Source organism: Phasianus colchicus, chromosome 1 (genome assembly GCF_987193195.1).
Source record: "Phasianus colchicus chromosome 1, bPhaCol1.hap1.1, whole genome shotgun sequence".
NCBI lineage: Eukaryota > Metazoa > Chordata > Aves > Galliformes > Phasianidae > Phasianus > Phasianus colchicus.
The window spans coordinates 16,571,834-16,598,176 of NC_143436.1; the positions used below are offsets into that span (position 1 = coordinate 16,571,834).

A 26,343-nucleotide genomic window follows, 5' to 3' on the forward strand; every position below is an offset into this window, starting at 1 on the left:
ATACGCAAAATAACTTCCCTGCCTCCCTCTGCAGTTTCACTCAGGCTCTGAGGAAACCACTCAGCCCCCAGGAGCTTTTAGCTCTGCACTGCTGCCTGGTACGCATGGCAGGGAGCATGGTCTATGCTGAGAGTCCCATGCGGCCCAGGACACTGCCACTGCCACCAGAGCATGGTGAGTGGTGCTGGGGGACACAGCTGGTGGCATGGAGCAGGTTGGCACCACTGCGGAAAAGCAGCTTCTGGGTTTCTCTTCAAGCCATTCCTCTACCATAACAGACCTCTGAAAACCAGTTTGATGATGAGTGCCATCTGCCCCCCGCCTGCAGATTTGTTCCTTTCAGAGAAAGCCACCCACACAGGGCTGACTTCTAACAGTGGAAAGGGGATGGCAAAGCAGCAGCAACTCAGGTGAAGGCAGAGAAGTGGAGAAGTGTTACCTGGGGTCAGGCACTCATCACTGGGTTTTTGTCACCTCTCTTCAGTGCAGGGTAAGATGCTGCTTTTTGGAACCCCAGGACTGGGCCATTAATCATATTTTATTCCATTTGCTGGTGAGAACTGTGAAACCCAACCTTGCTTTGTAGATCAGCAGGGAGAAGACGGGTCCACCAAGCCTGATTCTGCTACTTTTTTACAAAGAAATTCAATGCATCAAACCTATGTTTTTGCTGCAAGAGCTAGGCAAGGAAAACATAAACTTCTTTTTGCCTGATATTAAATGGAGAAAAACAAAAACCAGAGAAGGGCTCTGAGAGTCAACAGTGAGTCAGCAATGCCAGGAAGGAGCAAGAATATCGGGTTTCAGCTCCTCAACTTTCCCAGCCTTGCTCTGAATCATAGAATCATAAAATCATTTGAGTTGGAAGGAACCTTTGAAGGCCAAGTAGTCCACCCCCCCTGCAGCGAACAGGGATACCTACAGCCTGATCAGAGTGCTCAGAGCCTCTTGCAGCCTGACCTTGAATATCTTCAAGAACGGAACATCCACCGTCTCTCTGGACAACATATTCCAGTGCCTCACCACCCTTATTGGAGGAACACCTTCCTTCTTAAAATGGAAGAGGGATCATCAGCACTTGCTTCTCTTGATGTGGCAGAGCAGTCCTGCTTTCCCAAGGAAATGTTAGGAAGCCCCTTTGACTGACAGTCAGAGATGGGAAGGTGATTTCCTGTGAGTTTGGTTAGTACGAAAATGGATGCATCAGCAGGATGATCCATCACTTTTAGGGTCCAATGAAAGCAGAAAGAAGCTTAATTTGCCTTCCAAGATGAGGGAGAGTGATGAACACATCATGGTGAGGAGGAAGACAAGGAGGTAGAGAGTTTGTTTTGGGAGAGCATGGGAGGAAGGAGAGAGCAAAGTGTAGCGGTGGAAGCCTCAGGGCTGGTCCTGGGACCCTGTGGGGCTTCAGTAGTGATGGATTGTGGTCTGGAGGAAGGATGAGGATTCCTAGAAGAATTACAGCAGTATGCAGGAAAGACAGCCCAGAAGAAAGGCCAGAAAGATTTTTTTTTTCTAGCTTTTCTGGGCCAAAGAGGTTAACTGTGCCTCAGGAAAAGGCCTGGACAGATCTGACTGGTGTTGATCTGTACTGGGTGGCTGATGAAGTGGGTGGAAGGACCAGGCAGTCATTTGCACTTTAGGCAGGGCTTTACCTCCTCCTGGTGGAGTATTTCACAACAGACAGCAGCTACAGCCCCTGCCCTCCATTCCATCTGAGTTCTAAAAAGGAGCAGTGACTCACCTGAGCTCCACAGCATCCAGAAATGATGTGACCAGAAAGAACAAGTGACTTCCCTGCATCACCTGAACCACAAAGCAGTCACTGCTGGAGGTCATTCTAAAAGAAGAATGAGCAGGAATGCCAGTTACCCAACTTCCTCACCTTACATTACAACCTGAATGTGAGGTCCAGTCCAAAATCAGTGTGAATTTTGTCTATATCAGCTTCTGCTTGTTCCCTGAGCAGGTTGTGTTGAAGCTGTCAGTGATGAAGGAGGAAGGCTGGAGGGACCAGGGCTGTCCTCCCACACCATGCATAATTAAAGAGAACAAATATTTGTCATTAGCTTTCAAACTGTGTGTAAGGGAGATTCATGCAGCTCAAAGAGCTATGTAATTAAGTGCTGCTAATCCCCCAAACTGTAGTAGGATCACACTGGTTTTAGGGAGTACCTCCCACGGGAGGCTGTCCTTTCCAAACTAACCCATGTGGGCTTCCCACAGGCTGCAGATCTTCAAGCACTGCTCCAACATGGCTCTGTACCACTCCAGCACTGCCCCATGTCTGCAGCTCCACTGCAGGCACCTCCTTGCCTGTTAGGGGAGAGCTGGCCAAAGCCATCTGCAGTGAGGAGCAGAAGAAAGAGGAAGAGGCTTGAGGAAACACTGCATAAAAAGATTTTGATCCCAACGGAGACCTGCTGAGACTGGCACTGGGCTGGAGGAGCTCGAAAGTTGTGGGGGGCAAGGTAGGATGTCAACAGATGTTGTCCCTGTGGTTTCATGTTGATGAAGAAGTCTGCAAGAAGAGGTGCAATGTGTCTACAATTATGAGTCTTGCAGAAAATGGAATGGAGGCATTCACTGCAATCCTGATGGGACAAGAGCCCATGGGCACAAACTGGAACATAGAAAGTTTTGTCTGAACGCCAGGCAACACTTCAGTGCTGCATGGGTGGCTGAACACTGGCACAGCTGCCTTGAGGCTGTGGATCTCCTCACTGGAGATCTCCAGAAACAGCCTGGCCCTGGCCCTAGGTGCCCTATTCTGGGTGTTCCTGCTGGTGCAGGGGTTGGGCAGAGGGACACGGAAGGCACTGTCAGCCTCAGTCATGTTGTGGTTCTGTGATCCTCTCTGAAAACAGCCTCAGCATGCAGGGAGTATCTGCTAAAGCAGTGAATAAAGTCTATCCTACAGGTGGCTAGGACTAAACCTCACTCTCTGACTTTAGTGGTGAACTGAAACAGCCACAAACTCCTGCTTGCTGGATCCTGCTGCTACTGCAGACCATAAAGCACAGGAATAGTGGTCACAGGCAACACTCCATAGGGCCCATTTTGCTTAGAATCAGCCACCTCCTGTGTACAGCAGATGAAAGTATCATGCCCAAATCCTGACTATATCACATCACATACAAATGGCTGCTCACAGTGTGCAGCAGCACCCAGCAGCAGCCTGCTGCTGTACCTCACTAGTGGGACCCCAGGCTAAGACTGGGAAGATCACCAAGTGTGGGTAAGAGGCAGTGGAGTCAGGGACAGGTGCTCCTCTTCTGGCAGTGTCCCTGGGATTCCCCTTGAGCACTTCTTGACCATCTGCCTTGTGCCCGTGTATGAGAGCTCTGCCACAGGCACTGTTTGCTGTAGAGACCCGATCTCATCTGAATTATTTTAGCACTGCAGAAATGGAGATAACATAATTGGGATGGATGGTTTATTCTTTCCGTTTTATTTCGTCACTGACACAAGCTGGCAGCATTTCAGTGAACTGATATTTAATGAATACTGCTCTACGGTGCTCCCAGCTTATCTTTACAGGAATGAAAACAACTGTCAGCTGCAGGTTTAAGTCATCTCCTATGGCAGGTGCCACAAGTAGCTGTGTGTGTGTTGTCCTCCAAGGTCAGGGCTTCGGGCTGCATTCCAGGTGAGTGTTTGCTGTGCCCCTGTGACTCAGCTCAGGAGCCTGACATGGACACTGTGTCAGCTCAGGGCTCAAAACCCAGATGATATCATAACCATTTCTGTACAGATGAGGTGCTGCCTTCTGAGGTTTTGGGACTCACCACCTTGTGGGGAATTCTGTGCTGACTGAGTTGAGGGAGAGAACAGCCCAGGAAGAAGATGAATGAGGTTTTTAATGTCACTAAAAATAAGTTCAATTCTAATGGAAATCCCACTTAATTACCGCCCAAGCATCTAAGCAGGATCTTGCATTGCTGCCTACTGAGCTCAGCTCCTGGGCTCCAGCGAGGTATGCTGGGTATAGCACTTGATATGGTTTGAGTAGTACTTGTCCAGATCTTGAATCTCAGCTGTGAGTGCTCAGTTGCAGATGTCAGCAACAGAGGAAAGCAGACCTGCACAGCAAAACACAGCCTGGCAAGTACAGTGCTATGAAATCCCCAAGGTGATCAGAGATGTCAGCTCAACCCCATGTCTTCTGATGGATCTTTTATAATAACCAGGCACATCGTACACCTGGCTGACTATGGGGGCTGGAAACACTGCAGACATTGCAGCTGCCTCCCTGGGGTCAGCCTTCATCCTACAGGTACAGGAGCACCATGTAACCAAAATATGGGTAGGACACTATTCTCAGTGCTGAAATAGTACCAAGGGATTCACTGTTAAACTGCCTGCAGGGGCAAGAGGGAGAGCTGTTATAAAAATTAGTAATAACAGTAAAAACAGATGCTGCTATCAGTGCCTGGATCTTCTGATCCAGCCAAGGAGGAGAAGCAGTTTGGGTTTCCACCTGTGGGCAGGCATTCAGCTCTTTTAGAGGTGTGTGGGATATTTAAGTAACACCTAACTGTGTTACCCACCGACAAAGTGAGTCTTGGAAATAACATGAAAGATGTGAATCAATTTGGAGCACTTGATCCAAACGATACCAAAAAAAAAAAAAAAAAAAAGGTTAAAAAAAGAATTTAAAAAATGAGTATTGGTTTCTGAACAATCCAAACTGACCATTCAGTTGTATGGAATGAGCACATATGGCATGGATGACAATTCTGCCTCTGCATGTTCTCAGGTACTGGAAGGGCTGATGGGTACAGGGAAGTTCAGGAGCTGCTGCATGCACTCAGCAGCTGGCAGGGCAGGATGAGAGTTCTTCCCGCTGTTCCCTTGTAACTGGTTAACTTTGCTATAAAGCAGAGAGCTCCCTTTGCTTGCAAACTTGCATCTATTTAGTCTTTTGTCATTAAAATTCTTTGTGTCATCTATGCACTCCTAATCCCTTTAAAATATGGCCGAGCTCCTGGTTGCCGAGATACCCTTTGGCACGGAGGATCTTGCTGTTGTTTTTCATGGTGTGCAGCTGCGTGCTGTGAACTTTCTGCTGCTGCTCAGCATTATTCATTATCCCCTACTACCAACGCAGAATAACTCAAAGGACGATCTGCTCATGCTGGCTCTGAAAGAGGCATGGTGCGTGTGGCCCCGTGATTCCAAAGAGATCTATCTTTTCCATTTCTTACTGCCAGGAATGGCATTACAGGCATGCGTGTGCAAGGAATCAGCAGAACCGGGGGGCTGCAAGAGCTTTTGTCCTCTTGTATTTCAAACCTGAGGAGAGGGGTGATGAGAAGAGGGGCGAGCTGCCTGCTGCCAAGCCATAAAGGCTGCTTTGTGCTGAACCATCCAGGCTAAGAAGAGCGCTGCTCGCCCCTGTGAGCTGCCCAGGGCCTGCTGACAGACCCCTCGGGGACAGCCTTTGTTAGCTCTGGGTCAGCTGCGGTGTGAGATGTCTGGGTCCTCTCTGTATTGCAGCTGCAAAAGGGACAAGGGGTCCTGAATTTGAATTTTATTCTTTTCTTTTTTTCCCACCATCGAGTTTTCCAGTTACAGTTTTTGCAGTCTGGACTGGGGCCCAAGTGCAGCATGGGCTTAAGGTGAGTCTGTGTAGATGTGGGTGAGATGTTGTAAGAAGGGAAGGGAGGATGCTGCTGCTCGTATCAGCACTTGGATATGACTTTAGTACCCGAAGGACAGGAAGGAAGAAGCTGCGGGACAAATGTTCATCCCAAGAACACAGTCTCACAACAAAAGCATTCCAGTTCCCACACCTGTTTGCTCAGCCAAGCCCCTGCTGCAAACCCCAATTCTTACTTCAGCAGCGCTGAGCCACACACAGTGAGCCTCAGAAAACCTCCTCCAAAGGTTTGTGGAGATAGAGCAGCTCAATTGTCTATTTTCATTGCTGCCCACAAGGGTAGGCTTCTGGGAAACCTCAAATGTTGCAGCACCACAAAGAAACAGAAAGCCTGCAAAAGGAAGATGGTAAATGGCAGTAACAGCCTCACATTTCCTTCAGTTTAGTGAAACTAACGTGATGCATCTACATCTTCTTATGCTGGCCTTCCCAGGCAGTCTGGGACAAAGAGAGGAATCTGAGTGCTTACTCAGAGGGTGGTGACACACTGGAACAGGTTGCCCAGGGAGGCTGTGGATGCCCCATCCCTGGAGGCATTCAAAGCCAGGCTGGATGTGGCTCTGGGCAGCCAACGGCACTCATTGCTCTCTAATCTAGGATTACATTTTCTAAAGCCACCCAAACGTGGCCTGGCTGGTGGGGCGGAGCAGGGGCTGACGCAGGGCTGGGTGCAGATGAGTGCCTGCCGAGATGCAGGAGGAGCCGCATGGCACAGCCGGGCTCCACAGACTCAGTCTGGGGTCGCTTCCAATGCTGCTCAGCCGTTCCCACTTCTTATGAACCACAAATCTTCCCATTTCTCTTACAGCTCTCTAGGAGACAGTTAAATCTGCAGGATTTGTTTTCTGAATGAATTTTCTAAGAGCTTCTATAAGAGATTTTTTCAGGAAGGATTAGTCTTACAGACATTAAAAAGCAGGAAATTGTGGGTTTTTTTTTTTTTTTTTTTTTTTTGAACAACTGCATTAGGGAGAAAATGTGAAATATTTTGAGAACAGCTTTCCTTCATACGAGAAAGCAGAAGCGCCATTCCTCTCCCTTTCTCACACCATCTGTGTGTATTAACGCTAACTATTTTAGAAACAAAACATCTCTTACATCTTTCAAGCAAGCCAGGCTAACGCAATCCGTAAAACCACCAAGGCAAGCACAGAATCCATATAGAAAAGAGAAAAAGCTTTCTTTTATGCTTTCTTCTAAGCTTCAGAGGCCTAAGAAATCTGCCTGAAGCTCTCCATAGTTCCTGAGGAGTGCAAGGCAGACAGCGCATGAATTCATGTAGATGTCTTTTCGTACATCCAACCCAGTATCTTGTTGCCTGCAGTTACTGTGAGGGAATCATAGAATCATAGAATGGCCTGGGTTGAAAAGGACCACAATGATCATCTGGTTTCAACCCCCCCTGCTATGTGCAGGGTCGCCAACCACCAGAGCAGGCTGCCCAGAGCCACATCCAGCCTGGCCTTGAATGCCTCCAGGGATGGGGCATCCACAGCCTCCCTGGGCAACCTGTTCCATGTTTCACTGCCCTCCGTGTGAAAAACTTCCTCCTAACATCTAACACCTGTCTCAGTTTAAAACCATTCCCCTTTGTCCTATCACTACCCACCTTTGTAAAAAGCTGTTTCCCCTCCTGTTTATATGCTCCCTTCAAATATTGGAAGGCCACAATGAGGTTTTATCTCCAACGTCCTTCGGCAAAGGGCTCAAGAGGTGAACTACCCATACTGTGGTCTGCTTCATTTCACACATTTTAATCTGTTTCTCTCTGTTTCCTCTGGATCTGCAGACAGCCACAGTCATGTGGCACTTGAGTCCATCTGATGATCTCTGCAGTTCATAACTACATAATAACTGGATAACTAAAATGTTGGCTCTGTTCTCCCAGCATCCTGGAGGAGCATGACCATAGGCTATGCTCTGCCTTTTGTCACCTGGTTTGAGTCTTCCTGAGGCTCAGGTGTCAGTTCTGCTATAAAAATGCACATTGTGAGTGCTGCTCTGCAAAGGGTTACCAGAGAGGAAATGAGCATTAGCAGCAGTATTATTTATTTCTTCAGAGAGAAATACTCCTGGTGCAGATCAGTTAGATAGCTATTTTTTTCTAAATGGTTCTTTTCCTGAATTATGCTGAACTGATGAGTTTTTCTTTAGAGACTCTAAACCTCTTTAGCTCTGATTTCTGTAACATAGCATAGCCGAACTCTTAGTTTGTTTCTCCATCATGTGGCATCTGAGCCTTAGCTTCCTTCTCCATCAGCAAAGCACTCTCATTTCCCAATGCAATGAGTGCAGTACCATGCTGATGCCCATCAGATGAGTGCTTCATTTGAGGGTACTCACTGATCCTTCCTTAAAAGGAAGCTCTCTCTCTTCCTGGGGTTTTCAGATGCTTAATCCTATTCCATGTTGCTGCCTACAAACATCTCATAGTCCAAAGAAAGATGGTTTCAGTGACAGTGATCACTAAGTCGCATAAACAGAAATTCTGAATGTCTGAAATACTTTTTTAGCCCAAGAATCTCAGTGCTTCTGGCTGTGTGAGAGGGAAGCGTTGTCCCTGGGGGCCACATGAGAGCTGTTGGACAGCACGGGCCACAAGCAAGAACCACCTGCAGCTGCATGTACAGGAGCAGGAAGGGGACACAGGTTTGGTGTAACTCACGTCCAGGAGCACCATGACCCCAGGAGTCCTCCCTTCCATGGGACACTGCCCTGTGTTCCCAGCAGAATGAGGAACATAGGGCTTGCTTGGGATTGTGAAAGGGCAGAAGCAAAGGCACCTGAGAGCTGTGTCTCACCTGGCTTCCAACAGGTCTGCATTTACATTTTATTTATATGTTTAACAGAAAACAGGTAATCAGCTGCAATATATCTCATAAAACAACAGTTGTAGAACACAGACCATACATTATGTAACACTTATTGTCAGAAAAACTCTGTGTACACAAGCCCGCAAGATACCATGCATGGATGCAAGCACAAAAGATTGCTCCCCAGGGGCTGATCCCAGGGAACTTCCCAAATCCTAGCAGTGCATGATTTTTATGGTTTATATCTCATTCTTCCTTTCTCTGTAAACAGTTTGCTCTGGATGTGTCAGGAGATGCTGTGGTGGGAGGAGGGCTCTGGGCTGTGCACAAGCCATGCCAAGCTTGGCTGGGTGTGATGGGGACATGGGGGTGCCTCTGTCCTGAGGGTGATCTCAGGTCAGGTCCACACAGGTCTCAGGTCACACACAGTGACCTCCAAGACAGGCCCTCCTCCTCTGTTTGCTGCCACTTGTTTGCCATCCTTGACTGAAGATTCATCTGTCCGGAGTGTAAGGAAACCTCCACACCATGCACGTGGCTGCTCAGTTCTTCTGTAGGTTTAGGTCTTTGTGAAGTGTGGTCTGGAAGCCCCTCTGGGGAAGCAGGGTCCTCCCTAGGACATAGATCCACTACAACTAATTTTATCTCCTAAATTGTATATGAAACCAAGTAACTCAGTGCAGTGACTAACACAGGGTTAACATCAATGTTATGTTACTCTGTGCAGTTTCCTTCTCCAAACTTCAACGCAGTCCCCTTTTTTTTTTCATTTGTTGGCAAAACATGGGAATGTCCCAGAGGTGCTTCTGTTGTTGCAGTAGGAATCAGGTGGGGTCAGCATGACTAGGCATATTATTTTCATTTTCAAATTGTTTTATCAGTTCCAGAGCTGAAAAGACTTTTTAACAAGCACAGACCCACAGGTATGAAGCCCTCTTTTTTGCAGATCACCTCCTTACCAGGGACCTGTACAACACGCCACACAATTGCTGCTTTGATTCTTCCACTTTCAGACCATTTTCTATTGCCCCTAAGGCTCAGTCCAAGCCCATCCCAGCCAAAATAGCTCCCATTGAACCGATGTGATTGTGAGCCTGCACAGATGGCAGAGAAACAGGTTTCATTTTGTCACTTGTGCTTTGACACTACAGCCGTTGACTTCACAACTGCCTTTGAGGCAGTCCCAGCTGATGGCAGCCTTGCCTCTCCCAGCTCAGCCCTCCCTTGGCTGCCACAAGTGTCTGTGTGACAGTGACAAATCAGAACAGCCACCAGAACTGGGTTAAAATGAACCCTGCAAGAGTAAGAAAAAAAATAAAACTTTCATTTTAACCCAGATCAGTTCCTCAACCCTCTCCTTCAGGTTGTCAGGGGCAAACAGAAAATGATATGAAGGAGAGTGAGGAGCAAATTATGTGTGAAATGACAGCCTAAGCTGTAGGTGGATGGAGATGATCAGTCACAGCCACCAGACGTTAAGCAACATAAAAACCCCCGTAAGCCTTCAAGTACTTCTGCAGTCTTAAATTGCCATTTCTCCTCCTTGAAACAGCCTTATTTCCCCTCTGCAACCCCTGCTTTCTGATTTCTGCTGGCAGAGGGGGCAGTGATGGTGGTTCAACAGTGCAGGTACGACAGTGCAGGTACTTTTTCATCTTTGGTATCTGATTTTGACTATTTAATTGGAAAACCAAAGGAAGTGCTAAGCTGTCTCTTCCGAAGTGCCATGAGGAAATGGTTGAGGTTGGTGACAGATTTCTGCTGCCAAATACAGCTGCTGCTGCTGGGAGCTGCTTGCTGTGTGTGCTGGAGTCTAGAGACACAGCTCATGCTTTCTGAAAGATATCGCTAGTGATTCCTGCTGGAATTACTGTATGAAACGTGGCTGAAAACCCTCCAGTGTCCTGCCACTGAGCAAAGCACAGCAGGAGAGCCTATTTTTGGGTGTGAGGTGCTCAAACCCCAAGCTGCAGTAGGCTGCCACCTGTCCTTAGCTCCTGCACAGTGACCATGTGGGAGCTCACGTTACTCTCAGGTTTCGGAGGCGCTCTCAGTGGTATGGCTGCAAACAGTCCCTTCCTCAGGCCAACTGGATTCTGCAACCCTTATAAGCCAGGAAGTAACTGAATCTTCCAGACATGCAGAATTCTGCATCTCCAAAAGCAATACAACAAAGGTCCCCTTCATTCTCAAAGGGCAAAGAAAAAAGATGGAGATAAAAAGTAGTGGAAAATGAGAGATGTACCACAAGACTGTTATTTAGGGGTAGGAATTTGTCCTATTATTAGCAGTGAATTTTGGAGAGCACCTGCATTAGTTCTGGATGCTCTGTCTTTGCTGCTCTTTTTATTTACAGAATAAATTGCAAAAAGCAATTTAGGCATTAATATTTTTGATCTGAAAGTGCTAAAGCCTACCAGAAATTTTGACTTTTTTCAGTGTTGGCTAATTTTGTGTTTTGAGTAGGAAGCTTCAACTTCACACCATTTCTACACATGCTCTTTATCTGTTACCCAGCAGTTCAGGCATGCTAAACTTGTAACTGAGACATTCCTCCACTAATCTCTATGGCTTTATGGGGATTTTATTATTGCTCACCTTACTGTAGATCTTGAGAAGACATGGGGAATATCTGAAGTAGCTTAGAATGATTCAATTTGTGAAATACTAGTGGGATGCAGTGATATTTTAACAGTCCCTACCTATTCACCCAGCCGTGACTTTTTGCTTGCCAGCAAATGAGCGAAGCGGGGAAGGCAGGGGCAAGGTGAGCTGCCCACAGCCCCTTGGACAGCACCACTTGTCCATCCTTACAGTGAACACGGCAGAAGAGAGCACACAGGCAGAAAAAAGTCTCCAAAAAGCAGCAGCATTAGCAATGTCTTGCACACTGAAGTAGGTTTCAGAGTTGGCAAAGCAGCAGCTGGAGGAGGTAATGACTGGGTCCCACCATTGCCCTCATCTGTCCAGATGCTTTGGCACAAGCTGAGAGGCAGCTGGTGGCTCTAGCATCCTGGTGGGTAAGGCCACACATGCCTGTGCCACCAGCCTGCTCGCTTCTCCTCCCTCAGGAGCAGCAAGGAGGGACAACACATGGCATTATCACAGCATCTTTAACAGAGGCTTGCACACCATTGCCAAGCAGGATCTCTGCTGGATCAGTACAGATTTTACTCTATGGACTGTGCCTGGTGGTTGCTGTTGCTGCTGATGTCAGCTTGAGCTGTACGGGTTCACTGTTTTGCTGTACAACAGAATGGATCCTGACTATCATAGAGTGGACACAGTGCAATCTTCTTGGTACCCATCTTGGACGACTGTATGAAAGCAGCCAGGAAGACTTCAGAGGCAATATCTCTGGAGCAGCCAGCCATCATGGCCAGCACCACACATGCATGTTTTTCAAGCACAAAGGAGAATTTGGATATGCTGCAGCCAGTCCCTTCAGATGAGATGTGAAAGCAGAGGCCTCCTCCACCAGCGTCGCCTGATGTGCAGCGCGCGGAACCCGTAGCACATCCTGAACTCATAATGAAAATAAGCCAGCATCCAGTTTGCTGCCTCATCTTCCACCAGTCAGCTCCTAATGCCCATCCCAAGTCTGTCCATTGCCGTGGAGAATAGCCGTGACCTTCATCCAAACCATAGCTGCCTACCTGTGCCTGTGCTCAATGGGCCCACCGGAGAAGAAGCGCTGAGCTACTTGGAGCTGGTGTACTTGGTGACGGCCTTGGTGCCCTCGGAGACGGCGTGCTTGGCCAGCTCTCCGGGCAGCAGCAGGCGCACGGCTGTCTGGATCTCCCGCGAGGTGATGGTGGAGCGCTTGTTGTAGTGCGCCAGGCGCGAGGCCTCACCCGCGATGCGCTCAAAGATGTCGTTGACAAAGGAGTTCATGATGCCCATGGCCTTGGAGGAGATGCCGGTGTCGGGGTGGACCTGTTTTAGCACCTTGTAGACGTAGATGGAGTAGCTCTCTTTTCTGCTCTTGTGTCGCTTCTTATCGCCCTTCTTCTGGGTCTTTGTCACGGCTTTCTTGGAGCCCTTTTTGGGGGCAGAAGTGGACTTTGCTGGCTCTGGCATCCTGAGAGCTCCTTTTTCTGGTTCTTGAAGCTGCTTGGAAAGAACACAAAAAATCACATTCATTTTTATTCTTATATGTATAGTTCTACTGAAAGATGCATCAGTGCCTGTCCAAATCTGAGACAACCACTCCATGACCCCATCCAAGTGTTTTTGAACTGCCACTGAGAACCACACTGGTTTGTGATTATTTTTGTGTTGTTTTCTGCTTAAATCCCCATGATAACTGGCCTTGTCAACACTGCTGAACCTAGGCCCAGCTGGCATCTGCTTAGTAAAGATGGGCTGGGGATGGACATATTTCTGAGAGGAACACCAAAGTTCCAAATAAAACATTAACTGCAGTGTGGATTAAATTAAGTCTTTCTGGAACATGCTGGAGACACTTGGATGATATCACTGCAGCCACCTTTTATGAGGCAGTTTATTTTGTACAGCTACTACAAACTCCAACAGAGCTTTTTGTTTGGCACATGCACAAAAGTTTATTTTGAGAGTGCCCACATTTATGTGGCTATTGTTTTACACCACGTATTATAAAAGAATATAAAAATAACATAATTTTAAGGTAACCAGCTGAAGCACTGAAATCTCTCAGCATGGAATTTAGCAAAAAATATAAAAAATTAGAGAAGCTCAGAGGAGATGTGAGGAATCATGTGACAGAGAAGCAGGAATGCAGATAGGAGGAAACAAAATGCTTTTGGGCTACACGTTGATTGAGACTATCTTCACAAACTGAAATCATTTCCGGCTACGTGGGGCTTTCTGCTTTGTGGGGAGCAGGCCTCTGTTGGCCAGCCTACATCAAAGATGCTGGATTCTCTCTCTGAGTTTTAATTAATTCCGCCACAGCTTGCAGAGCCTTGACCTTTATCTTCCTGTTGTCGTCAAGGAGTGCTGTAACAAAAAGGCAGTATGTAAACAGGTCATAAAAGTGGATGCCTCCTCTACACTACAAATTTACATGTGTTTTATTGTGGGTCAAGGGAATAGCTGTGCTGCAGCCTGGTCTCTTATTACAAAGGGTTTTGTGTTTGAGTGCTCCCTTGGAAGACAAATCTCCTGCAGGCTCTGCTGGAGGATCAGCTTCCAGCATCACTCCAGGGCTTGGGCTTTCATGGCTCTGCAGTCTCCTGCCTCCTGCTGAGGCTGCATCTCCCTCGAAGACGACCTATGAATGCCAGTCAGTTGGCCAGAGAGACAAGAAAAAAAAAAGGAGGATCAGGGCTGATGGCACACGTGGATATCATAGAATGGCTTGGGCTGGAAGCAACCTTAAAGACCATCCATTTCCACTCTGTGGGCGGGGACACCTCCCGCCAGACCAGGTCACTCAAACATGTAGAAGGATGTGGGGTGACCAGGCATGCCCATCCAGAATAACTTCTTACCTTTCTATAAAACCTCCAAAGACAACTGCTCCAAATCTAACTGCTTGATTCTTCTACCCTTCTAAATTCTTTTCCAGTGTTTTTCTCAGTGGAGTGATTTGGATGGGTAAATTCTAGATTGACCCAAAATACAGAATGCACCTCAAAACTCTGACACCTGTTCACTCAGATGCTGTATTTTCCTCCTTTGGTGACACCAACATTTTTCTTCCTTTCTTCCTCTACTTGAGAAGCAACATCAAGAGAAGAAACCCCCTACTGTTCTTGTTTGCAGACTTGAAGATAAGTCTTTTCAAGGGAAAGGCATTTTTCCAAGACAAGAAATAATTGTGCACTTTCTTCATTTTCTCTTGGGCTGATTCCCTAACTGAAAAAACACGGCAACTGAAAAATGCACGTGACTGTTTCCTACGCTTACAGGACAGTTCTAGCTGCTCAACTCACTGAAGCCCTTGGGTAGTGCAGCCAGGATCTCAGTTTTCTCCCATTTATAGCTGTGATGAGGGTTGTAAAGATGCTGAAACTCAGAGATTAGCACAAATGCTTCAGTGTCCTTGCTTTTCCCCACCTATTTCTTTGTAGCATACAGTTTAACAGCTAAATAATACCTTCTTTGGGAACTGGCTGCCTGCCTTCCAGTTTGCTGGGACGGTGCCCAGTACAAAGGGCCTGATTGAGGTTGCTAAGTGCTACATAAATCATGTCAATAATGGCCCACAGTACCACCTAGAATTCTGGTGACACCGCTATTTTTCTGCCGCACAGACAGGTACTGCCTTGGTACAGAGGTGAAATTAGTGGGATTATCCCCAAGGTGTCCATGAGGACAGTCTGCTGAGCAAAAATTACCTACCTTAGGAAGAAAAAAAGCCAATCACATTTCTTTCCTTTCTTAGGAAAAGAAAAAAGAACAAAAAGAAAACCTGAAGAAACCAGCGTTTATTATTTTGCATTTAGAAGCATTGCCACAATGACTAACTTTTTTACATGGAATGTGGCTGACCCCTGGCACAGACTGATCGGAGAGGCTGTGGGGTCTCCACCCTTGGGGACACACGGAACCCAACTGGATCCAGTCCTGGGCAGCCAGCAGAAGCTGGTTTTGGTGGAGCTGCGCTGGACAATCTCCAAAAGTGCCTTCAGCCTCAGCCATTCTGTGGCTGTTGGAGACTGAAGCCGGGTACCTAAAACAGGCTTTAGAAGTTGTGCTCCCCCAGATGGCCATTTCCCATGGGATGCTGCAGCTAACAGCACCCCTACAAGCACTCCTGGTGAGGGGCGATGACACTGGTCTGCAGGCACTCCAGGTCTATGAGAAGCAGGGTATGGCCATGCAAGAAGAGGCACTTGGAGTCATCAAGGTGAGATTTAAAAGGATTCAGGCTTCTAAGGAAAATCTTCTGGAATGTTTTTCCTTTACTTTCTATGTTGTGAGTCAGTCAGTTACCATTGTTCACATTTGTTTCCCTTCCTTAGGAAAACAACAAAACCACTGCAGTATTTCTTCCAGCAGTCCTAAGCTGTAAGCAGCAGCCTGCCCACTGCTAGGGAGCAGAGTGGTAGGAAGTGACAGATACACCTTTGCCTCAACACTCCTTTCCTCAGCATCATTAAAAGGAAAAAGAGCTGAAAACATATTCAAAGATATGAGTCACTGCAGCCTCTCTGATCTGAAGAGTCCTGCTGAGAAATCCCATGTGAAGCCCAATGCTGCCTGCACCTTTCCTATGCCTGATACACTGATAGCCAGACTGGCAGAGAAACTCCCTCAGCATTTCTTTCTTATTTTTGGGGTTGCTGCTGTAAAATCAGCACCAAGTTAGTACCAGTGGTGTGCAGGGATGACAAGGGCTGGACCATTCTTTGGCCTCTCGGACCTCTCCTCATGCAGAGGTGGAAACAGCACTCACATTTTTCCTCCTTTTCTCTCACAGAATCTGTCCTTGCTGAGATGAGCTCTGTGGCATCTGTTGTAAATTCTCATGCCCACCACACTGTTCCCTTGCTGTAATTTACTAACAGCCACAGAGACTACATTTCTATTATGGTGCTTTGTTCTTGGGATGTTCTGATGAAAAGCAAAAATGAATATTTGTAGGAAAAACTGAAGCTCTCATCTTTCTGACATCTGATACTCTTCTGATATTTGGTGATCCTCTGATGATCTATTTTAATCCTTGTCCTAATAATGAGAGCCAAGAGGACCCTGCTCTTTACTCTGCCCCTTGCATACAAAAGTTTTCTTAGTTCTGGTCAATGATTGTCCCTTTTTTAGTTTCTCTTGTAATATAAAATCAAGAAAACTCACCTTTACTCCCGCACATCAAGAAACCTGAAATTTGCTATTGCTGTTGGTTTTACTTTCAAACACAAAGAAGGGCAACAAATTTCAGAATGTTCTGCAGAAAAGGTTCCTTAAATGGCTTCATCTGCTCAGAAATGTTTGTATGAGTGCAGACAGATCTGTTAAATGCAGTTAACAAATTACCAGATGTCATCAAATGACTGTACTGGAGCACATTTCTGCAAAGGGCAGATCCCCTCCCTTTTATAATGGATTGCAATGTACCTCAGAGTTATTAAACGAGAACCCTCTCACCCAGCAGAGGCCGTTAAGAGTGATACCTGAGAAAACAGGCACATAGCTTATGGTTATTTGGTAGCAAGCTTTGCCTATGTAGTAAAACAGACCAGAAGTGTGATGAGTCACGGTGAGATGTCGGTGATGCTTCCTCATGTGTAAAAACTGGTAGTCATGTTTTGGACTGGGAAGAATTTTTCTCCAGCATGTTGTGTGACATGTGATGATGAGGTAACACTTGCTTTCTTCTGAAGTAATGAAGAAAACAGTTTCCTAGAATAAGGTAGACTAATCTGAGCTGATTTTTTTCCAAAGGTGGAGGGCCAAAGAGCTGGTTTCAGGACTCTGGTTAATCCCATATCAGTAACAGTGCCCCATCCCCAATCCCACATGCTCTGCTGTGTTTTATTTGGTTGTTCCTGTAAAGTAATCACTTAAATGGCTTAAATGAATCTAAATTTAGATTCATGGTTACATATCAGCCCATGAAAATCTGTTAAAATTGAAGATACTCCCCTCCTCCATCATATTTAAAGGAATGCTACAGCTCACTCCCACACACAGGTGCACTACGTTCAAAGTGACCACAGCTTTAGAAGAAACACAAGCAGAATAACAAAGATAGACACACTGGAATCCTAACCCTGTGACTGCTCCTTATCATTGCTTGTAGTAACACATTACCTGGGACTTCCGTTGAGGAATCTCCTTACAGTAAACTCTGCTTTGCTTTTCTTTGCAGGCGTTTCCATTTACAATTTTAGAAAACACCAGTAACAGCTGCAATTTCTTGTGCTACCTCTACTGAAGCTGCAGTTACTTCTCAGGACTGTGGAAGCATCAGTCAGAGATGCTTATACACCAAGTATAGAGCAGGACCATAGATCAGAGCAGTCTGCAGGGAACATATACTGAATTTCTAAAGAAAAGAAAATCTTATTCATGAGGCAAGCAGAGCAGCAGAGAGACACAAGATTGCAAGAAGAATGGCTGTCAGGAGGTTAAATATTGCTGTTGTTACTCTGAGAGTGCCTGAAGCCAGTGGGGGTTTAACCTGGGTCTGAAACCACAAGTACAATATTTAGAGATGCTTAGCACCAGCAGACAGCATTGATTTCCACTGGAATTCTGGAAGCTCAGTACTTAGCAAAAATCAGACTCTGTGTTTTATCAGGGTTTTATTGCTGCAAATAAATATGTGGGTACTTAAAAAAGCTATTTAATGTGACTTCTATCTGCTCTTCAGAAGATAGCTACCTGCTTTGGCATCTCTCCATTCTACGCTCTTGAAAATAGGTCCTAACAAATGCAAAAAGGAGAAATTATATTTTTGATAGATCAATACCCTCTAAAAGTTTACAAGAGTATATCTCGTACTGTAATCTGCTACAATTATGCTACAGTCAGCTTTCCCATAAAGAGATATGGTTTAAGAGAAGTGTATACTATCACAACCATCCTCCATATCCTCAGTCCTAGAACTGTCCAGCAGAGGCTACAACCAGGCTCACCTCATCCCATGCTTTTATCAGCAAGTCAAAACATTAACACAACATAAACTTCAGCACAAGCATCCTCTACAAGTTTCACAGCTACTGGGATTTGCTTCTTCTTCCACAAATCCTTTCCATAAGCAACAGCCGCCTGAGTGATTGCAGGAGCTAGGTGAGAACCAATGCAGATGTATGAGAAACCTCTTCCTCCTACATCACCCATTGCCAGCTGTCAGGAGGTTTGTGTGACCTTCTCCATCTCTACAGATAACCCACGTAGCAGAAAGGTACTAGAGCATGGATCATCCTCCAAAATGTTTACGGACTGGGAATAACATGTAAAATCATGCAGAAGATCAGACCAAGTCATGAAAGTTTTAAGAATGGTGGGCACATCAAAACAGAAGTATTGCCATGAGTCTCCTCCAGCACGGACAAAACCTTTTTGTGAACCTTTGTGCCATGTATACAAGTCTATGCTCAACAGAACAGTAAGTATCGCAAACTCTCCTCTATGTGCAGAGATACAGCTGAGCAAGAGTGTGTTTTGCGCAGCTGTAATCAATCATGACCCACATTCCTTCCAAATGAGAGTCTCCAAGTTCAATTATAGTCCTGCAGTTACTGTGTCTGCACCTCCACATTTCAGCATTTCCTGAAAATGATTGAAAAAATAATATTGGAAAGCATGCAATTAATGAAAAAGTCAGGAATATGTGAAAGCTGCTTTATCATCAATGTAAAACACGGGAGCCCAGGAGTGCAATGTGCAAATGCAGACATCGTGCATTGAATCTGTAAACCAACCAGGTACATTTGAAAGTGGTATGGCATGCCACAAGCTACATGTCAGACTTCATTCTTGCAAGGCACTCAAAATACTGCTATGTGTATATTAATAACAAATTGGGCAATTTACAGCAATTTCACTGTAAAAGGAAGATGTGTGACTGTCACTGAAAGGAAGACTAGCATCTTTCCCCACAGCTCCCAGCAGGCAGGAACAGACCAGCAACACAGCCCAAGGCTGCTGACACCTTTCTGCTGCAACCAGCAGATCACATTACCGCAGCCCTGAGTTGTCAAGCATTGGAGGTCACAGCTGCAGGGACAGGGACAGCCTCTCCTAGGGCAGGGGATGAGGAGAACACGGCTTGCACAGTGCAGCAAACAGCACTCAGAGGGAGCTGGCTGCTCTCCAGGAACAGAGCAGGGTGAAAATGAAGGATGAAAGAACTGACCATAAACTGTTTCAAAATGTTCACCAATAGGATCACAAATGCTGGACGTGAGATATAGAAAACTTTACCTGAAAGTGGTGTGAGATGGAGGGAGAAGAGAGGAGAAATTAAGAAGTCTGTATCTTAGAATCATATCATAGAATCATAGAATGGCCTGGGTTGAAAAGGACCACAATGATCATCTGGTTTCAACCCCCCCTGCTATGTGCAGGGTCGCCAACCACCAGACCAGGCTGCCCAGAGCCACATCCAGCCTGGCCTTGAATGCCTCCAGGGATGGGGCATCCACAACCTCCTTGGGCAACCTGTTCCAGTGTGTCACCACCCTCTGTGTGAAAAACTTCCTCCTAATATCTAATCTAAACCTCCCCTGTCTCAGTTTAAAACCATTCCCCCTTGTCCTATCACTGTCAACCCATGTTGATAGTTCAAATCTGATTTCTTTGGAAAGGATCCCTAGGATCTGGCTCTGACAATAGCAAGCAGCTACTCTCCATTAACCAAGCAATTTCCTTCTGCTCCATACTGCTGGGCTACCGAGCTGCCATCAAAAGGCAGAGAAGCCTTTCACCTTGCTTTCTTCTTTCTTTATTATTTTTGTTACTGTCCCTTCCTCCTTTCTTTCCCACCCATTGTAGGGCCCAGAGTTTCTGAGGAAGTCTGCAACCACTTGTTCCCATTCAACACGTGATATGGATACCAGTGCTGACACACTGCTTTGACTGAGCAGCTATGTGGCCGAAGAGCTTGCACCTCCCCAGAAACACTGGAAAATGAGGTCAGGTCAGCTCACACCCAAATTCCACACTGCACAGCCTGCCTGCAAATGGAGTTTTAATCCAGCTCTAACACTGAGACTAGCATCATTGTCAAAGGGAGTACACGTGCTAGCCACTACCAGCTGAAAAAAGCAATCACTCTCCAAAGAAATCAAAGCATAATTAGAGATAAGTCAATATTTACATCAGGCTGGAGCACAAAGAGCTCTCTGCTGCAGACTTGGTGACAACTACTAGACCAGCACTGAAGAGGGCTGGAGGACAAAGTGACAGCCCCAAATGCCAGCGGTCCTTGCTGGTAGGTAGCAATTAGAACGCCTAAAGGTAAGACTTGCTTTTCAAAACACAAAAGGGTTGTCAAGCACAGTCGGTGTAAAATGTCACATTATCTGTACCATACTGTTATTTTTAGCCATCCATGGCTTCATCCTCCTACTCTCATTTTCCTCGAGGCTCCCACACCTTCAGTTTCCTAAGCTGTTTCTCCCCCAGATGAGGTGCTTGCCCCTTGCTCTGCCTCCTCACTGCTGCTGCCCCTCTCAGCACTCACCCCACAGAGCTCTTTGATGACCTAGGTCCAAGAGTCACATGCTTATGGAGTCTGCCCAAACCCTTATCTTGTGTTCTGCCCTTGTATAGCAGGCTGGGCTGAGGACCCACAGGCACAGGGAATAGAACAGAGGAATTAATTCTGGTGTGGGAGAGGACAGGAAGGGTGGGACAGCTGCAGCATTCCTATCTCCAGGACAGAGCTCCTGTATTTACAGTGCATTTAAGACACAGACACATCAAAAACTAAACCTATTTATACTGGGGATGGTCAGATGGTTCACTCCCAAAGGGATGCTCTGGTGTTCCCTATCCCAGGATGCTGACTTCTGCCCTGCAGCATCCCATATGATTCCTGAGCATTTTTCTGGTTCCAGAGAGGACAAGGTACCAACCCTCCCTCTCTGCTGATGTTTTAGCAACATCCTTACCCTTTCTTCAGCTGTGTTTGTCAACTGTTCCCTCTTTTTGGTACCCTGTTTCTCGATTCTGGCTGACCTTGAGACAGAGGAATACAGAGACTCATATGAAATTCTTTTTCAGCCCCATTAGCCAGAAAAATGGATCATCAGATGTTTTTTTTCTTTCTGAGAATCACTGAGATTCTTCTTTAAGCGTTACATTTCAGAGTGGTCTCAACTCATTCCTTCCCTGGCTTCCTGTACTTCATAACAGAAATTTCTTTAGCAGAAATATCATGTTTTCTGCTCAAGCTTGCTCTCACCTTCTACAGCAATTCATATCCTCTATGTAACATGGAGTAACCTTGCTGAAGGTCCATTTTCATTTCCCCCATCCTTTATTTCATTGCCTCCTGCACAGATATTCATTGTATTGCATCTTTGCTTTTTGTTCTTATTCCTATCCATACGCCTTCATTTGTGGAGTATTTTCTGCTTGACAAATACCAGCCTACTACATATAATCTCTTCACCCGCAAGTGAAAGAGCTATGTAGGTTACATAAACAGGCTATAAAGAGTGATTTGAGGTGCCCCAAAGCATGCCCATTTTTCCTAACTTTTGCTTTTGGTCTGATATGAACACTGTCTTTGCTGTCAAAACAAAAAATCCTTTGTCACCATGGCTGCAGCCCCACTGTTTCCTCCTCCTGCAGGGGTTACCGGGGGGAAGAATCTCCACACGCTGACCCACCTTGCCTCTCCAAATGGCACATCTTGTGTTAGAGATGAGTCCTCAGCAAATGGAACCCCTTCCTGGTCCTGAAGTAGACCCAAGTACACTGCCAGCATTTAACAGCAAGCACAGAAAACCTTGGACCACCTGAGTGTCTTTGCTGAATTCAGAAAAAAAACACTTATTCTAAAGAAGTTTTTAGGATGGTCTGAAGGATAAATAATCACCCCTGCCAGATCGCATCTTCAGGAAGGTCGGTGAAATAATATGACAAGAGTGGTGATTAACTCTCGCCACAAAGGGAAATGTTGAGCTGATGTAGGTGGCACACAAAATCCCCCACTCCCTTTATGAGTCAGGTAAGCTGCCAGGAGGCGAAGGTGGGATCCGTGGGATGGAGCTCTGTTTGCCCCAGCCACCCAGCAGTATTCTTTTTGAAACACAAAAAAAGTATGTAGCTAAATTATTAAATCAGATTTTTCAAAATTAAGCTTGATTTAAACAGCAAAATCTAACACTTGCCCTCAATCTCCAACGATGCTGTTTGCAGTGATAGGCAAGGAGAAATATTACTAAACAACTCCACCCCCTGAGGTTAAAATAGCATTTTTGGGTAATGCATCTATTCTTCTGCCTCCCACCCACACCTATGATCCTGCAGTCACATTGCTTCTCTCTCCCTGGCTTCAGAAAAAAAGAGAAGCAAGCAAGCCAGGATCCCAGCCCCACACAGAACTTGGCTCTAAAGAGGAAAAAACATTTCTCTCACAATGGCTGCAGAGCGGTTTAGCAAATGCATAAAAAACAAGGCAACCGGGGGAGGGAAAGGAAAAGCATTTTTTGGTCCTAGATTGGATCAGACCAGGATTCAAAAGATAATTTAAATCATTGAATATCCCGAGTTGGAAGGGACCCATGAGTATAATTGAGTCCAACCCTTGGCTCCACAAAGGACCATCCCCAAAATCAGATCCTATGTCTGAGAATGCTCTCCAAACGCTCCTTGAACTCCAGCAGCTCGGAGCCCACTGGGCAGCCAGTTCCGTGCCCACTGCCCTGTGGTGCAGACCCTGTCCCTCACCCCCAGCTGCCCTCCCCTGACGCAGCTCCATGCCGTTCCCTCGGCCCTGTCGCTGTCACACAGAGCAGAGCTCAGCGCTGCCCTCCGCTCCCTGTGAGGAGCTGCAGCCGCCATCAGGCCTCCCCTCAGCTCCTCTGCTCTGTGCTGAGCAATAGATAGCTGTGTCCCTTATTTAAAATTATGGACTTTTCATTACCAAAATAAAACTTAGAAATATGAAGTAAATAACATTAGTTACTTAGGCTCCTGTTTACAGTGCAGGCTGGACAAGCTACTTTCCCAGTTTCCCTCCTGAATTTAGGAACATTTCCCATATACTTAATTCTTCAGTCTACCTGACAGTGTGTCTCTGAGGAAGGGCACACAGCAGTACACTGCGTGTGCTGGGAAAGAGAGGAAATCGGATCAGACCTTCAGCATGAATTAGTTCTTTGTTTCAGCTGGAGGATGGAAGATCTGGAGTGTACTACACTCCATGGGTGTGTCTGTACACGTGGAAATGTCAGCCAGGAGAAAGGACAGAGTGGGACAATGGGCAGTGTGGGAAAAAAAGTGTTAAGGGGAAGGTTGAGTACAGCCCCTGCAACATCTTTCTCCCTAAATAGGAAAGATACGGATTTGATGATTGGATTCCTCTTCAACGGACTGGTTGTGAGATCGTATCCAGAGAGTGGCGGTCAGTGGCTCAGTGTCCACATAGAGATCGGTGATGAGTGGTACCGCAGGGGTCAGTACTGGGACTGGTGCTCTGCAACATCTTCATCAGTGCCACTGAGTTGAGTACACCCTCAGCAAGTTTGCTGGTGACACCAAGCTGTGGGGTGTGGTCAACATGCCTGAGGAATGTCATTCAGAGAGACCTAGACAGGCTAGAGCAATGGGCCCAAGTGAACCTCATGGGGTTCAACAAAGCCAAGTACGAAGTCTTGCACCTGCTCTGCTCTGTGAGACCTCACCTGCAGTACTGTATCCAGATGTAGAGCCCTCAGTGTGGGAGAGACATGGAACTGCTGGAGCGTGTCCAGAGGAGGGCCACTAAAATGATCCCAGGAATGGAACACCTCTCCTATAAGGACAGGCTGAGAGCTGGGGCTGTTCCGCCTGGAGAAGGCAAGGCTGCGAGGTGACCTGAGAGTGGCCTTTCAGTATCTTAAGAGCAACTAAATGAAGGAAGGGGACAGACTCTTTAGCAGGGTCTGCTATGATAGGATAAGGGGAAATTGTTTCAAACTAAAAGAGAGGAGGTTTATACTGGACATGAGGAAAAGGTTTTTACAATAAAGGTAGTAAAGCACTGGAACATGCTACCCAGAGATGTGGTGAAAGCCCTGTCCCTGGAGACACTCAAGGTCAGGCTGGATGGGGCTTTGAGCACCTGACTGAGCTGTAGGTGTCCCTGTGCATTGCAGGGGGGTTGGACCAGATGACCTTTAAGGGTTCCTTCCAACTCAAATGATTCAGTGATTAAATAGAGATTTCAGAAAAGAGAGAGCAAGACAGGTTATAAAAATCAAGCCAGAAGGAGAAGTAAAAAAGATGGGAGGAAGAGAGAACATATGAGATGGCACAAAAGGGAGAGGAAAAGGCTTGAGAGGAGAAAAGCAGAGAGAAGGGGCAGGCAGGTAAAGTAACCAGCATAATGTCAGGTAAGAGGGACACGGAGGGCTGCAAGAAGAAAGACCTGACACAGCAGAGAGGGAAAATAAGCAACTGTGAGGAACACAGCCCTGGAAGTGAAGGGCTAAAACCAAGCAGAATAATAGGGAAGGCCCTGCTGATGAAAAGTGACACCATCCTGCAAGGCTGCTGATTTCGTCTGAAACAGAAATCAGGGAGGTCACCAAAATTGCTGCTTAGATCTCACATTTGAAACTTTAAGATATGTGTTTCTTTCACCACAACTTATTCTCCTTCCCAGTGCTGATGGCATTAATTACCGTGCCCCCCACTTAACATCTCCATGCCAGGGAACAAACCTCTGAGACCATCACGCCTGCAGTTGACTGCTCCCTTTGCATCTGGAGGCTTCTGCAGAAATATCTCCGTAGACAAATCCAAATTCCTGCGGCTCCCAAATTACCATGAAGGAGCTGAGTATCATTAGCAGGATGAGGGAGGAAATAGGAAGGAAAGAGGGGCGCACGCTCAGGGGAAGGCTCGTTTTGTTTTCATAATTAGCAAATCATACAGTACAGAGGGAAAAATTGCTGCTGGGACCTGAGCTGTCAGTCCTTCACACATCAAATAATAGGAACCAAGAGGAGGGTGTGGGAATTGCATTCAGATTATCACATTCCTCCTGTTATTAGTGTGCGTTCAGTGTAATAAAACCTCATCAGGGAAAGTACACACTGTAACAGAAATCCTATGGAGGTGATAGAGCAAAGCCCCGGGAAGACCAAACAGTGTTCCCAGGCAGCCTGAGACCCAGCGCGGTGCTGGCGGCACCAGGAGCAGCACATGGAGATGAATGAAGCCCTGTTTGTAAATGTGCCATGCGACTGCATGCTCCTGGCTCTCATTTTCTGCGATCTGACTCAGCCTCCGCACAGATCCACTCCCCCAGGTTTTGATTCATAAATCCTTCATCTCAGGGAAAGTTACAAAGACATGACACAAGCAAAGGGCACGCGATGACGTGAAATGGGAGAATGGCAGCGTGGAATGCGCTCCGCTGCGGCCCCGTGCACTGACCTGCTGCCATAAAGACAGCCCCGGGCCATGCCCAGGGCAGGGACCTCGCCGGTACACCACCAGGCCGCACACGGGGCTGCTCCGGAGCTGCACGGTGGCCACTGGGCTACGCGCTCCGCGTCCCCAGGGCCAGAGGATGGGACACGTGCGGGACGGAAAGTAAGAGGCTTTCTCCCTTTAAGCAACGAAAGAGATCGGCGTTAACAGCAGCAGTGCAGATACAACAGATGATGCATGAGCAATGGTGTATGGCGCTCTATGCTTACTAAACAATTAACGAGCACCCACAGCGTCGGTACAGCGATGTACCCACGCAGGACTGACCCTTCCCCGCAGCCTGCTCTGCTGGGTACGAGCTCAGGGCAGCGGGCCCAGCCGCGGGTACCGCGGGGCCGCTGCAGCGGGGCAGGGCTGAGGGCTGAGGGCTGAGTCCCGCACCCGGCGTGTGCGCGGCTGCGGCTCCGCGAGCGGCCCCGGGACAGGGCTGGCAGCGGCGCGGCCCCAGGTGCCGCAGGGCTCCGGGTGCGGCACGGCGCATCTCCGCCAGCGGCCGCCGCTAGCACACGCGTTCCGGCACAGGCTGCATAACAAAGAGCAAACTCAGCCCCGTCCCCGCGGCCCGGCACGGAGGTCCTTGCCTGCTAGGCGTCCGGGCTCCTCCGCGGGCGGGCTCCGGGCGCGCTGCAGCTCCCCGGGGCCGGGTAAGGCCGCCGAGCTCTGCGGGGCTCCGGCTCTGCGGCGCCGCACCGCTGCGGGCCGCCCATAGGCCGGGCTGCGCCCCGCCCGCCCCCGCCTCTGCGGGCTCCCGCCGCCGGGCCGCCGGGGGCGGGGCGCGGC

At 47.3% G+C, this 26,343-nt stretch overlaps 2 protein-coding genes across 3 annotated transcripts in view; one reads left to right on the top strand and one right to left on the bottom strand.

Annotated features, from left to right (window-relative positions):
• Positions 1-8,443: 8,443 nt before the first annotated feature.
• LOC116234812 (histone H2B 5-like) lies at positions 8,444-26,283 on the bottom strand. 2 transcript variants are annotated; one of them, XM_090136402.1, is made up of 2 exons: positions 26,145-26,283; positions 8,444-12,588 (listed from the first exon to the last, which is right to left on the bottom strand). In XM_090136402.1, exon 2 carries the CDS (start codon positions 12,556-12,558, stop codon positions 12,178-12,180), a length of 381 nt encoding a protein of 126 aa, XP_089992528.1. In that variant the 5' UTR covers positions 12,559-12,588; positions 26,145-26,283; the 3' UTR covers positions 8,444-12,177. The 2 variants fall into 2 exon arrangements, with proteins under 2 accessions (XP_089992528.1, XP_089992535.1); XM_090136409.1 differs by lacking the exon at positions 26,145-26,283 and adding an exon at positions 25,507-25,640.
• The window catches only part of GRAMD4 (GRAM domain containing 4), a 78,008-nt gene continuing 77,227 nt past the window's right edge, over positions 25,563-26,343 (top strand). The window contains exon 1 of the mRNA XM_090136382.1: positions 25,563-25,665. Coding sequence (XP_089992508.1) covers positions 25,643-25,665 — 23 coding nt within the window. The 5' untranslated portion in view covers positions 25,563-25,642. The remainder of the gene's footprint in view (positions 25,666-26,343) is intronic.